General features: G+C 38.7%; 2 protein-coding genes across 2 annotated transcripts; one reads left to right on the plus strand and one right to left on the minus strand.

Moving 5' to 3' along the window:
* The first annotated feature begins 3900 nt into the window (after positions 1–3900).
* On the plus strand, positions 3901–5364 carry LOC129724187 (flap endonuclease 1). Its single transcript, XM_055678872.1, has 2 exons — positions 3901–4153; positions 4220–5364. The coding sequence occupies exons 1-2, from the start codon at positions 4072–4074 to the stop codon at positions 5275–5277; spliced, it is 1140 nt and encodes a 379-aa protein (XP_055534847.1). The 5' UTR covers positions 3901–4071; the 3' UTR covers positions 5278–5364.
* On the minus strand, positions 5292–8839 carry LOC129724186 (integrator complex subunit 8). The gene is made up of 5 exons (XM_055678870.1): positions 8589–8839; positions 7126–8535; positions 6141–7011; positions 5623–6085; positions 5292–5499 (listed from the first exon to the last, which is right to left on the minus strand). The coding sequence occupies exons 1-5, from the start codon at positions 8698–8700 to the stop codon at positions 5380–5382; spliced, it is 2976 nt and encodes a 991-aa protein (XP_055534845.1). The 5' UTR covers positions 8701–8839; the 3' UTR covers positions 5292–5379.
* Between the last annotated feature and the right edge of the window lie 2439 nt (positions 8840–11278).

Raw genomic sequence — 11278 nt, forward strand, 5'->3', positions numbered from 1 at the left:
GTTACTCGGTATAGGGATGCCAAAGGCTCGGTTGTGAGCAAGCACTTGACGTAGTTCGATAACTTGTAAGCTAGAAAACTTGTTCACTCCTCGTGTAAAATTGTGACTAATAACTCCTTTTAACAGTTTCCCTGATGAAGGCACCAACAAGTGCAGAAATGAAACCATCCCGAAAAAAATAATATGAAAAAACCTTAAAACTTGCTGTGATTGTACTTGTTTATACCATAATTTAAGTATGTTTTTCATGGTATTTAAACATATCAATTTTACATTGAATATTATTGTCCAGAACAATAAAAAACATTGTTTTGCCATTTTTACCATGAAAAAGGGTGTTTTTATGCATTTTAATAGCATTTTCCCATACACTTAGAAGTCACATACACACTAAGATCACAGACAAACAGACGTGCCGCTTGATGACGATTTCATCGACCAGAAAAATAACGATAATTTTGAAATTTTTCTTAGTGGGCAATAATGCTGCTAGTGTCGGTATAAGCAAGCGTGCACATTCATTAACAAAGACAAGAACCATCAGTAATGCCGCTTGTGTTGATTTAAGCAAGCGTGCACACCAATTAGCCAAAACCCTCCCAGCTGTCGCTCGAAATCGCTACAATGACAGTTCGCCCTTATACCAACTGTAATTGTAGCGATTTGGAGCGATTTTTATTTTTCATTTAAAAATCGAAGAACAATGATATAAAATTTTCAAAAATCACGTTTTGCTCAGAAAATTATACTCTTTCATCTGATTCATAAAAATCAGAAATCTGCGAGTAGCTAAACAACCCAATTTCCGAGTTCAGTGAACTAGTGAATTAAAATACCGAACATCATTTAACCGAGATCTCGTCGAATAAAAAAACTCTTACCGAGATTCCGAAAAAAAGAAGTGTCAAAATAACGATCAGTTTTGTTAGTTTTGTTAGTGAATCGGTTTGAACGTGAAAGCAGCAGGTGCTGCGGTTAATTATCATTACGGAGAAATCTGTAATATTCAGATTGATTGAGTTAGTATACACTATTTTCTCTCAGATCTTGTTTGTGTTTATTGAAAAAAGCACTAGAAGAAAACAATTAATTCTTTTTTTACTCAATTTTGTAGGGTCACGGCTCGCTTCGCAGGATGGAAGTTTCAGAGTGATGGATGTTGTTTTATTTTCAGGAAGCAACACAACTCTTCCGTTTATACCAATGCTGTAATCATTGAATCATTTAACTTAATGAATAATAAAATTATACGGATAATCAATCGTTTTGATCATTTTCTGGATTTATTTGAAAAATCGCATTCGCAATTAAAACGAGTTTCGGCATTATTTCATGAGTATCCTGGTAAATTATTACTGATAATCTCGTTAAAACTTGACAAGCTGTCAATTATTGGTTCTACAGAATCTCGGTATTTTGATGTATTACCCGACATTTTTACCGAGATCTCAGCTGTTGAAATCTCGGTAATTTTTTTTACCGTACTCGGTGATAATATGCCACCATGTGAGCTATACTAACATATTTTCGTAAAACGGTTTTTGTCTTTGCTAATGGGTGTGCAAAAGCAAAGCCTTGGCGCAACTTTCCGATTCGGAACTCGACCTTCTTTTTATTATACACAGACTTCGCAGCCAACTGTTAAGTGTACAGGACAATTGCGGGGCTAGCGCTACGATCCTACTGACACAAACAGTCTCTCCCGAGCCGAGACTTGAACCTACGACTGGCTTGTTACGCCAACATCGTACCTCGAGACCAGCTGGGAGGGTTTTGGCTAATTGGTGTGCACGCTTGCTTAAATCAACACAAGCGGCATTACTGATGGTTCTTGTCTTTGTTAATGAATGTGCACGCTTGCTTATACCGACACTAGCAGCATTATTGCCCACTAAGCAAAATTTCAAAATTATCGTTATTTTTCTGGTCGATGAAATCGTCATCAAGCGGCACGTCTGTTTTTCTGTGATCTTAGTGTGTATGTGACTTCTAAGTGTATGGGAAAATGCTATTAAAATGCATAAAAACACCCTTTTTCATGGTAAAAATGGCAAAACAATGTTTTTTATTGTTCTGGACAATAATATTCAATGTAAAATTGATATGTTTAAATACCATGAAAAACATACTTAAATTATGGTATAAACAAGTACAATCACAGCAAGTTTTAAGGTTTTTTCATATTATTTTTTTCGGGATAGTTTCATTTCTGCACTTGTTGGTGCCTTCATCAGGGAAACTGTTAAAAGGAGTTATTAGTCACAATTTTACACGAGGAGTGAACAAGTTTTCTAGCTTACAAGTTATCGAACTACGTCAAGTGCTTGCTCACAACCGAGCCTTTGGCATCCCTATACCGAGTAACAGTGAATGACAATGAACTCATGTCCTGGGCTCAAATTAATTTGTGCCCGCTGTCAGCAGTAAGATGAATATGTATGAAAAGAAGCGGTGATGTGCTATCTCGTTTACACATATGTTGAGGTGTTAGCTCTTGAAACAAGGCGTGATGCCAAAGGGGTGCTCACAACTAAGGAGAGACAACTGGGTATAGATTAAGATTTGCATCCATATTGGGAACCACTCGCTTATTGGTTGAAATTGACAACCCCGAGTGCGTTAAAATTTATCATCAGGCTTGCTGGCAGTGTTGCTGAACAACATGTTTCGTTGTTTTGATTTATGTATTTTTATGATGTCACCTGTTATAATCTAAAATATTTTCAAGTGAACATTCAAAATAAAGTACAAGTAAGAGATTCGGATCATCACTTATATCAATTACCAAAAGATCTAAAAGTGCGCAAAGAGTTAATACTGTTTTGCGTGAAGCATAATAACAGCATACCGCTGCTCAATGTCGGAGGTCAATAGCTAAGACAAGACGCGACAGCTGGCTTCTTATTTTTCTTTTCGTAACGGCCGTCAACCCCGTCGAAATGTTTTTGAACGTTCCATACCGTTGATGCCAGAATGATTATTTTTAACAACTTCTGCCGGTCAATGAAAATAAAACAAATTAAAATTGCAATATATAGGCGAATGATACTCAATTCTTATTTATTAATTTTTTTCAATAAAGCATACTTCTATTATCAAATTTTTTCTTCCTAAGTTTCTTGGTACCCAAATTTTTTCTTTCTAAGTTTCTTGGACTTCAACCGAAATAGTAAAAAACGATTAATCAATGCATTTTTAAAGTTATAACAGTGAAATACATTACTCGGTAATACATGTACCTTGCATACTTTTGCATCATTATTTATGAACAATTATAATAGCTAAGTTATGACTCTCCAGCATCACTGCTTTACAGTGAAAAGTAACCTCGTTGTATTTTCTACGTGACGATTGCGTTATCGAATTCAGCCAATCAGCAGCCGGTTCAAATTGGTTGAATGTAACGGTGACCAGCTGTCACGTCTTGTCTTAGGTAAATAGTATAGTGTAAGCTTATTTATACTTTTGAATCCGTTCTGGATTAAGTTTGGAACATACCTGTTGAGGCATATTGTTTGTGCGGAGAGTACAATTCAGATGGGTCAATTAAATCATAATCATTGATGGACGACACGTTTGGTTTTAAGGATAATAAAGATGCAGATTCTCCGGTAAACCTCAGACGGTAAAACTATCGCCTGCAAGAGGAATTATGCATAATACTGATAAAAAGCATTAAAAACATTCAAGTATTTTCCGAGTGAATGGCATCACTTACGAAAAATACAACAGGGATCATCGAGGTGGGTGAGTAAGAAGAGTAAGAAGCCAGATGTCTCCCCTTAGGCTCACAACATTATCTTTGCACATCTCTCCCTCTGAGTATTTCTAGTTTTTTGAGCAGTTGCAGTTATTTTTCAAAACCATCTGGCATCTCTGCCTTTCAGTCAAGTTTTCCGTCAAACAGTTGTTTTGGCGGAAAACAACCAGTGTTTCCAAGTACCTACATGTACTAAATTTTGCTATATGCTTGCTCAAATTATTTCATGAGCATTGTGATTTCTAATTGTTGCAAAATATTATTTGTGAAAGACTTATTAAATCAAACCTGAAAGTTAAAAACACGCTACCATGGGAATTAAAGGTCTATCGCAGCTTATTGCAGACGTGGCTCCATTTGCCGTCAAGGAAGGAGAGATCAAAAACTTTTTCGGTAAACCTAATACAACTACTAAATTAACATCATGACAAATAAATTTTATGTTTATATATGTCGCAGGGAGAAAAGTTGCGATCGATGCCTCTATGTGCTTATACCAGTTCCTTATCGCTGTTCGAGCAGAAGGAGCCCAGCTGACATCAGTGGACGGAGAAACGACCTCCCATTTAATGGGAACTTTTTACCGCACTATACGCCTTTTGGAAAATGGTATAAAGCCCGTTTATGTCTTTGACGGCAAACCTCCAGAGCTTAAATCTGGCGAATTAAGTAAACGTGCCGAGAAACGTGAAGAAGCTCAAAAAGCATTGGACAAAGCAACTGAAGCTGGAGCAACCGAGGATATTGATAAATTCAACAGACGCTTAGTGAAAGTAACCAAACAACATTCGAATGAAGCTAAAGAATTATTGAAGCTGATGGGGGTACCGTTCGTGGATGCACCATGCGAAGCAGAAGCACAATGTGCCGCATTGGTAAAAGGCGGAAAAGTTTATGCAACCGCCACTGAAGATATGGACGCACTCACGTTTGGCTCGAGCATCCTGCTGAGGCATTTGACATTCAGTGAGGCACGCAAAATGCCAGTGCAAGAGTTTAACTATGAAAAACTCCTAAAGGGTTTCGAATTAAACCAGGATGAATTCATCGATCTTTGTATTTTACTAGGATGTGACTATTGCGACAGCATTCGTGGCATTGGGCCAAAAAAAGCTATCGAATTAATTAATAAGTATCGGTCAATTGAAAAAATTATTGAAAACATCGACACCAAGAAATATATTATACCGGAAGACTGGAACTATAAGCAGGCGCGACAACTATTCAAGGAACCGGATGTGACCCATCCGGAGAAAATTGAATTAAAATGGAGCGAACCGGACGAAGAAGGCTTGGTAAAATTCTTATGTGGCGATCGTCAATTCAACGAAGATCGCATTCGTGCGGGAGCTAAGAAAATTTTAAAAACAAAATCAACAGCAACTCAAGGGCGTCTTGATTCTTTCTTCAAAGTTCTCCCATCGACCCCAACTCAAAAACGAAAGCCTGAAGAGAAGAAAACTCCAGCATCCAAAAAAGTAAAAACAGGAGGGAAGCCGGGACGAAAACCCAAATAAAAATAAGATACCAGTTCATTATTTATAATAATAAGTATTGTTTCATGTCAAATTTATCTCCAATAAACTTGTAATCGCTCGAACGCATCGAATTTATTTGAATTACAACATATATTGTTTAGCAAGAGATCGCAGAAAATGTGTTTTTCGTATGGCTGCTGCTTCACGTTTAATTTCCTCGTTGTTGTTAGCATTAAGCTCAAGCTGGCCTAAGTAAGAAATCTGAAAAGATATAGAACTGAATTAGGCATTCAAAAAAAAATTTAAATAATCACAAAAGATAACAATACACAGCCCAAGCAAGAGAGAAAAGTTTACGCGTGAAAAATATCCTACAGTACTTACTGCTTGGAGCCGGCGTTTGTGCTCTCCTTTTTTGAAATGCCAGTTAACAATAAATTCCAATAACGTCGGGTCCCAGATACAGCCGTAGTACGAATCCATAGCGTCCGAAAAGCTAGATGTTTTCTCGCTAATACTTTTAAATGCTAACCCGTAATCAGTTTCATCCAAAAACTGGCACAACACTGCAGCCTGCATGAAGCAGCCTAGATTGGAGCAACATTTTATCATTCTTCGAACAATGAAATCATCCAAAAGTGGCCTCTGCAGGTGTATAGTGCAATATTCCGAACCGGAAATGAGCGCTGTTACATAGTAGCGCATGGCTGCTTCATAGTTACCAGAACAGAATTCCAAGTCACCTTTCAACTTAATCCATGGTACGTTATTTGGATAGAATTTTAATGACTGCAGTAATAAATTGTTTAACGTTTCCGCAACCATTTTGATGTTGTAAACAGCAGGACTGCAATTAAAATTCCATTAAGTATTTATAGTTAAAACTGTTTCGCATAACTTACTTGCTAACATTGGTAGGCCATAGAAACATGTATTCTGCATTGATATCAAGATTTGTCTCATCCTTTAGGATGTTGTGAAGACGAGCCAGCAAAGAAAGAACTATGGAAATAACTAGAGGCTCCCGTAGCTTCGATAAGAACAATTGTAGCCCTGCCGAATTATCTGTCGCGTGACGTTGTCGGGACGTTTGCTGGTTTATGAACATAGGCAATATAAGATCCCATGCTTCGCGACTTGTCTTTTTGGTTCCTTTGAACTTCTCTATATCCAAAAAAGCCTGTGTTACAGCAAAGCATAGTTCCAATGCAGGGTATCGCTTATCTGGGTTCAATAGACTATTCCAATCGCTAAAATTCAATAACATGACTGCACAATGTTCGAGAATTTTCGCCCGTGGCGCCACGTCGTTGTTGTTACTAGCATTCAAACATTGTTTACAGTTTCGTAGAAATTGAGCTTGGTCCGTAGGTTTCTTGGGCCATTCATCCAACACCTGTTGAATTTGAATTAGTAGACCTTCCCATGCTGCGAGTTTTCCCAATTTTTGCACGAGTGGGTTATTCGCTAGATCTTGCCTAGTAGTTTCACTCTTCAAACAAGTTAGCAGCGCAATTGCTGCCGAATAGTCCTTCTTTGCTGCAAGCTCTCTTGATTTACCAACTAGAATGTATGCAAAGTCCTGCAAGAATCCACGCTGCAGAGACATTAAAAGTTGCTTCATTGGCAGCGGAATGGACCAGCTAGGATTGATGCTCCAAAGAGGTTTTGTTGGATTAGTTCCGGCCAGTTTAACTAGCATTTTGCGAACACCACTAGCATGTGTACAAGTAATCAACTGTCGCTCGTAGGTACCGACGTCTAAGCGGAGCACTAAAAAATATATTAAGGTATGCCTTACTAATACGAATAATAATTTAAATTGAATTAAAAAGTTTTGTGACCTTTATGATATGCCGAACGAAATGAAAATTTAATCATACTTACTCTTAGATTCACATACAGTCCAGTCTGCCTGTATCCCAATACCGGTAAACTGTACATCATCCTTAGTCTTCTGCTTTTTTAAATCTTCGAACTCCTGCAATGAAACCAGCTTTTGATAATTTTTCAAAATTGTTTCAACACCATTGGAATTTCCGAGAAGACTAAGAGTACGAATAAAATACTTTTTCAGCTGTTCCCTCTCAGTCAAACTGTACTCCTCGAACTGTTCTTCTCCATACTGAAGCATTAATTCTATCAGTTTTAACTGTTGCTGTCGATACTTCTGAAGTGCTACATTGGATCCCAAAATATTATCGCCATCTAGCACATGGCGAATAACGTTCAGTGCTACAACCGCTAGTTCTAGTTCTTTTTGATCACTAGTTCCTACTTCCGGGCTACCCATAGAAACGTAACCCTCAACATTCAACTCGAGAATTTTTCGCTGAGTCATGGGTATTTCTCGTTTGATGTTATCCTCTTTCAAAATCGATACAATACCTGCATAGTGATCCATTACCGATTCGTTGAGCCTTTGTAACAAACCGACAGACCCTCCCGTCACGCCGCATGCCATCATGTATCCCTGCAGTTGAGTTTCTTCAACACGGCAGTAAAGGAAGGTTTTGCTCGATTTCTTACTGTATTCCTGCTTTATTATGTCGTAATTTTCCTTAGCAAGAAGAATGTTCTGCTTCGCCAACTCATACTTTTGCGCATATAAGTAGTATAGACACAAATCGTAGTGGATTTGCGATCTCAGTTCGGCATTCGAAATAACTAAAGCATTATCAAATCTCTGCTGAACTCCATCAACATGAGCATCAAGAGCAACAAACGTATCGTACGTCAAAACACGGAACGGTTCCGAATCTGAAATCACCTGATTTAGAAAATCGATGCTTATATTCGTAAATGGCTCCAAAAAATTGATAAACGATTCATCTCTCATTGAATATTGAGTTGCATCGGTAACTCCTGCCACCATGCCAAACGGTTTCGAATTTTTAGCCACTGAGCCACGAATCATTAAGGCTCGCAACACCCACCGATGATAAAGTGTCAAAGCGAAGTTCAAAGAATGTTTCGAGCCCTCTGGGCCGATGATTGGACATTCATGTACCAACGAAAGTGGTAGATTAACGGCTTTGCCAGCAGTTACGCTGCATAAATCACTCAATAATTGTATTTGCTTCTGCAGAGGGAGATTCTTTTCTAGCAGGTCTAAATCCCAACGTAGAAATGCAGCTACTTTTAGAGCCAGAATTTTTAACGCCAACTGTTTCTTGCTGTATTTGAGTCCCTCGTTTTTGTTCATACTATCAGCCTCAGGCGAATTCGGCTCAGTCGCATCTTGATTACCGGGCGCAATCGACAGGAACTGAGTAATCAACTCCGTTGGAGAAGGATCTGCGGAATATATTGTTGTTTACTTTGCTATAAAAGGGTTGTTGTATATTTACCTGGGGCTGAATTGACTAGATGCGCTGTTAGTAAATTTGGTTTGAGCAAAAACTCGAACCACAAAATTGTTTCGTCGGATAGAGGAACAGTTTTTGGTCTAAGCACGTCCATGATTGCGACTGATATTTTCTCTATGCCTTAAATTGTGATATGGTGTAAAATTCTATGCAACCAACTCGAAATATGCTGCATTTCACGAGATATCAGGTATAAACAAAGCACCTATGAAAAATATGAAGAGAATGACACTTCAGAAATATATATACCCCATTAAAAACAATTCGATATGAGAATCCACCGACGAAATCGGGAATATTACCAAGAGAGTGAGATAGTTAGGTATGTAAACTATAGACCATTTTATGAACTAACAGCCCTAATAAACAGGGGTGGCATTGCGCAGCTCGATTCGAACGATTTTCGCTATTTTCTAACCCAGACGGTTTGGACTATACCCCGAATAGGCTGTTAAGCATGTCGTTATGGAATATTGATTATGCGGGAGGTGTTACGGATTTTTGACGTAGGACTACGTCTTTGTTTTCTATATTAGATTACACTTTGTGAACATGAAAATGAAACTGGCAAATGTTGCGTCAGATTTCAAACGATTATAGCAAGCGAACGACTTAATGCATATTAGTCATTTATATGTCGGTGGATAGATAAAATGTGTAACACTTTTTTGATATAATGTTCAACATTGTTGCTTTACTGCTTAATGGTGAAAAAAGGGGGAAAGTTCCAAGGTCAAGCATTCCCATACATTTCCCTCGTTATTGGCTTGCTTCCCGAGCACAGATAACAATAACATGGACGAAATGAATTCCACTGCCTACATATTTTGACTCAACAAAGTGTTTTGGTTTGTATGTTTCTCTCTAAATTGTGTGGCCACGCCCTAATGGCAAAAATCTACTCTGAACTCGATACAAAAGACTGCGTGTAGAAAATTCGGCTTCAGTCTAGTTTGTCACACAACAGCGAGTGGAGTATAGCTGTTAGAGGTACGTGACATTGAGAAACGAGAGCTGCATACGAGTCAACTTGCAGGCAGTGCGGAGCATGTTACCTTCATTTTGAATACGGCAGCAACAGTTACCATCGTATGCTGCAAGATATTTTGCTGGCACAGTTACTAGAGGGCACAGTGGAGAGCAAATTTTATGCGCGGCCAACAAAATATTCAATACTACCGGTGGTGGTGCGATAATCAGCGTCCTGTAGCACGAATTTCACACTGAAGATTATGGAATCGGTTTTCTTTAGAACTATAGATGCTTGAAGTGGAGAGTTATGAGAATTTTCACAACTACTACTCGGGTAAAATTTTCATGTATTCATGCATCGTTAGTTTTACAATAACGACCATCAAATATAAACGGTAGTGTTGCCTATGAACAGTTTATTGCAGCATATAATATATACATTTAGTCCTACGTCACTATTTCATACAACCCCTAGGGCAGTATACCTTGTAGTTTTATGATATGCTTTTACGTGCATTTTGTCTGCGGTTCAGTGTATTTCTCTTGTTATTTACTACCAAATATAAAATAATATAAGGCAATCCACGGGTGACGTTTCATTGCTTGTACATTTGTTATTGTTGCTGTTTTTCAAGTTGCAAAACCAAAACACAATCGAACACGAGTTCTTTTAGCTTTTAGTGTTGTAAAATAAATCTAAAGTGCTATTCAATAGACCTTTCCAATCGTGCAAGTGTTTGTGCACTTTACACAGTGTAAGTCGGATGGAAAATGAGACCAACAAAGTGCTGTCAAAATGCCTGCATTGACTGTGAAATTTTTCTTTTCTTTAGCTGACTTGCAAGTTAATTTATTCCTGTGCGGGTTGTGTGATTGGTGTACGGATAGCATCTTAGGGACCGTTCCTAAACCACGTGGTCATGTTTTAACCACTTTTTATGATCTTTCGTGGTCTTTTGGCCAAGCCCCCTCCCCCTTGCGACTTTAACCGCGTAGTCTTTATATTTGTCAAGTGTAAAAAATTCAGCTTTATTTCTACATTTTTATTATTAAACTTTCAGTACATTCTATATTTCTAAAATGCAAAAGCTTCATTCATGACTTGGTGGCAACAATAAATTGTAAGTCAGGGAAAAAGACCACGTGGTCATTTCGTTAACCCCCCCACCCTCCTGCGTGGCCTTTCGTGGTATTTTAAAAATCCCCCGTCCCCCTTTTCATGACCACGTGGTTTAGGAACGGCCCCTAAGGGCATCCTTAACAGTGCGCTTCTATACCCCGTTTGGCAGCGCTCTATCATCGCTTCATACCGTACCGGTCGCTGCAAAACGTGCTATAGAAATAGTAGCCGGGAAGCATCGCGCTCTCAAATTTAGCAGCCCGATAACAGCGCTGCTAAAGGTTTATGCTGGATGAAACGTCAAACTGAAACGATAGCAACGACCGGTGTGAAAACGGGTGAGTGAGCAAAAAGCCGCGCTGTACACAGCCGCCATAACAACTTAAATGGTACCGCACTGTTAAGGATGCCCTAAGGGTAACCTTAACAGTGCGCTTCTATACCCCGTTTGGCAGCGCTCTATCATTACTTCATACAGTACCGGTCGTTGCTAAACGCGCTACAGAAATACACTTTTACCCAAAAGTACCTTCCCGCACAGAAGGGCTGATTTTCGTGAAAAATGCGCATATTTGGGTAG

This window comes from Wyeomyia smithii, chromosome 2 (genome assembly GCF_029784165.1).
Source record: "Wyeomyia smithii strain HCP4-BCI-WySm-NY-G18 chromosome 2, ASM2978416v1, whole genome shotgun sequence".
Taxonomy (NCBI): domain Eukaryota; kingdom Metazoa; phylum Arthropoda; class Insecta; order Diptera; family Culicidae; genus Wyeomyia; species Wyeomyia smithii.

What these genes read in the sequence shown, in the direction of transcription:
- LOC129724187 (XM_055678872.1), top strand. Translation starts at nt 4,072, where the DNA reads ATGGGAATTAAAGGTCTATCGCAGCTTATTGCAGACGTGGCTCCATTT. An exon ending in AGAGATCAAAAACTTTTTCG is followed by an intron (nt 4,154 to 4,219) that starts GTAAACCTAATA and finishes TATATGTCGCAG; the next exon opens with GGAGAAAAGTTGCGATCGAT.
- LOC129724186 (XM_055678870.1), bottom strand. Translation starts at nt 8,700, where the DNA reads ATGGACGTGCTTAGACCAAAAACTGTTCCTCTATCCGACGAAACAATT. An exon ending in GACTGTATGTGAATCTAAGA is followed by an intron (nt 7,012 to 7,125) that starts GTAAGTATGATT and finishes TATATTTTTTAG; the next exon opens with TGCTCCGCTTAGACGTCGGT. An exon ending in TGGCCTACCAATGTTAGCAA is followed by an intron (nt 6,086 to 6,140) that starts GTAAGTTATGCG and finishes TTTTAATTGCAG; the next exon opens with TCCTGCTGTTTACAACATCA.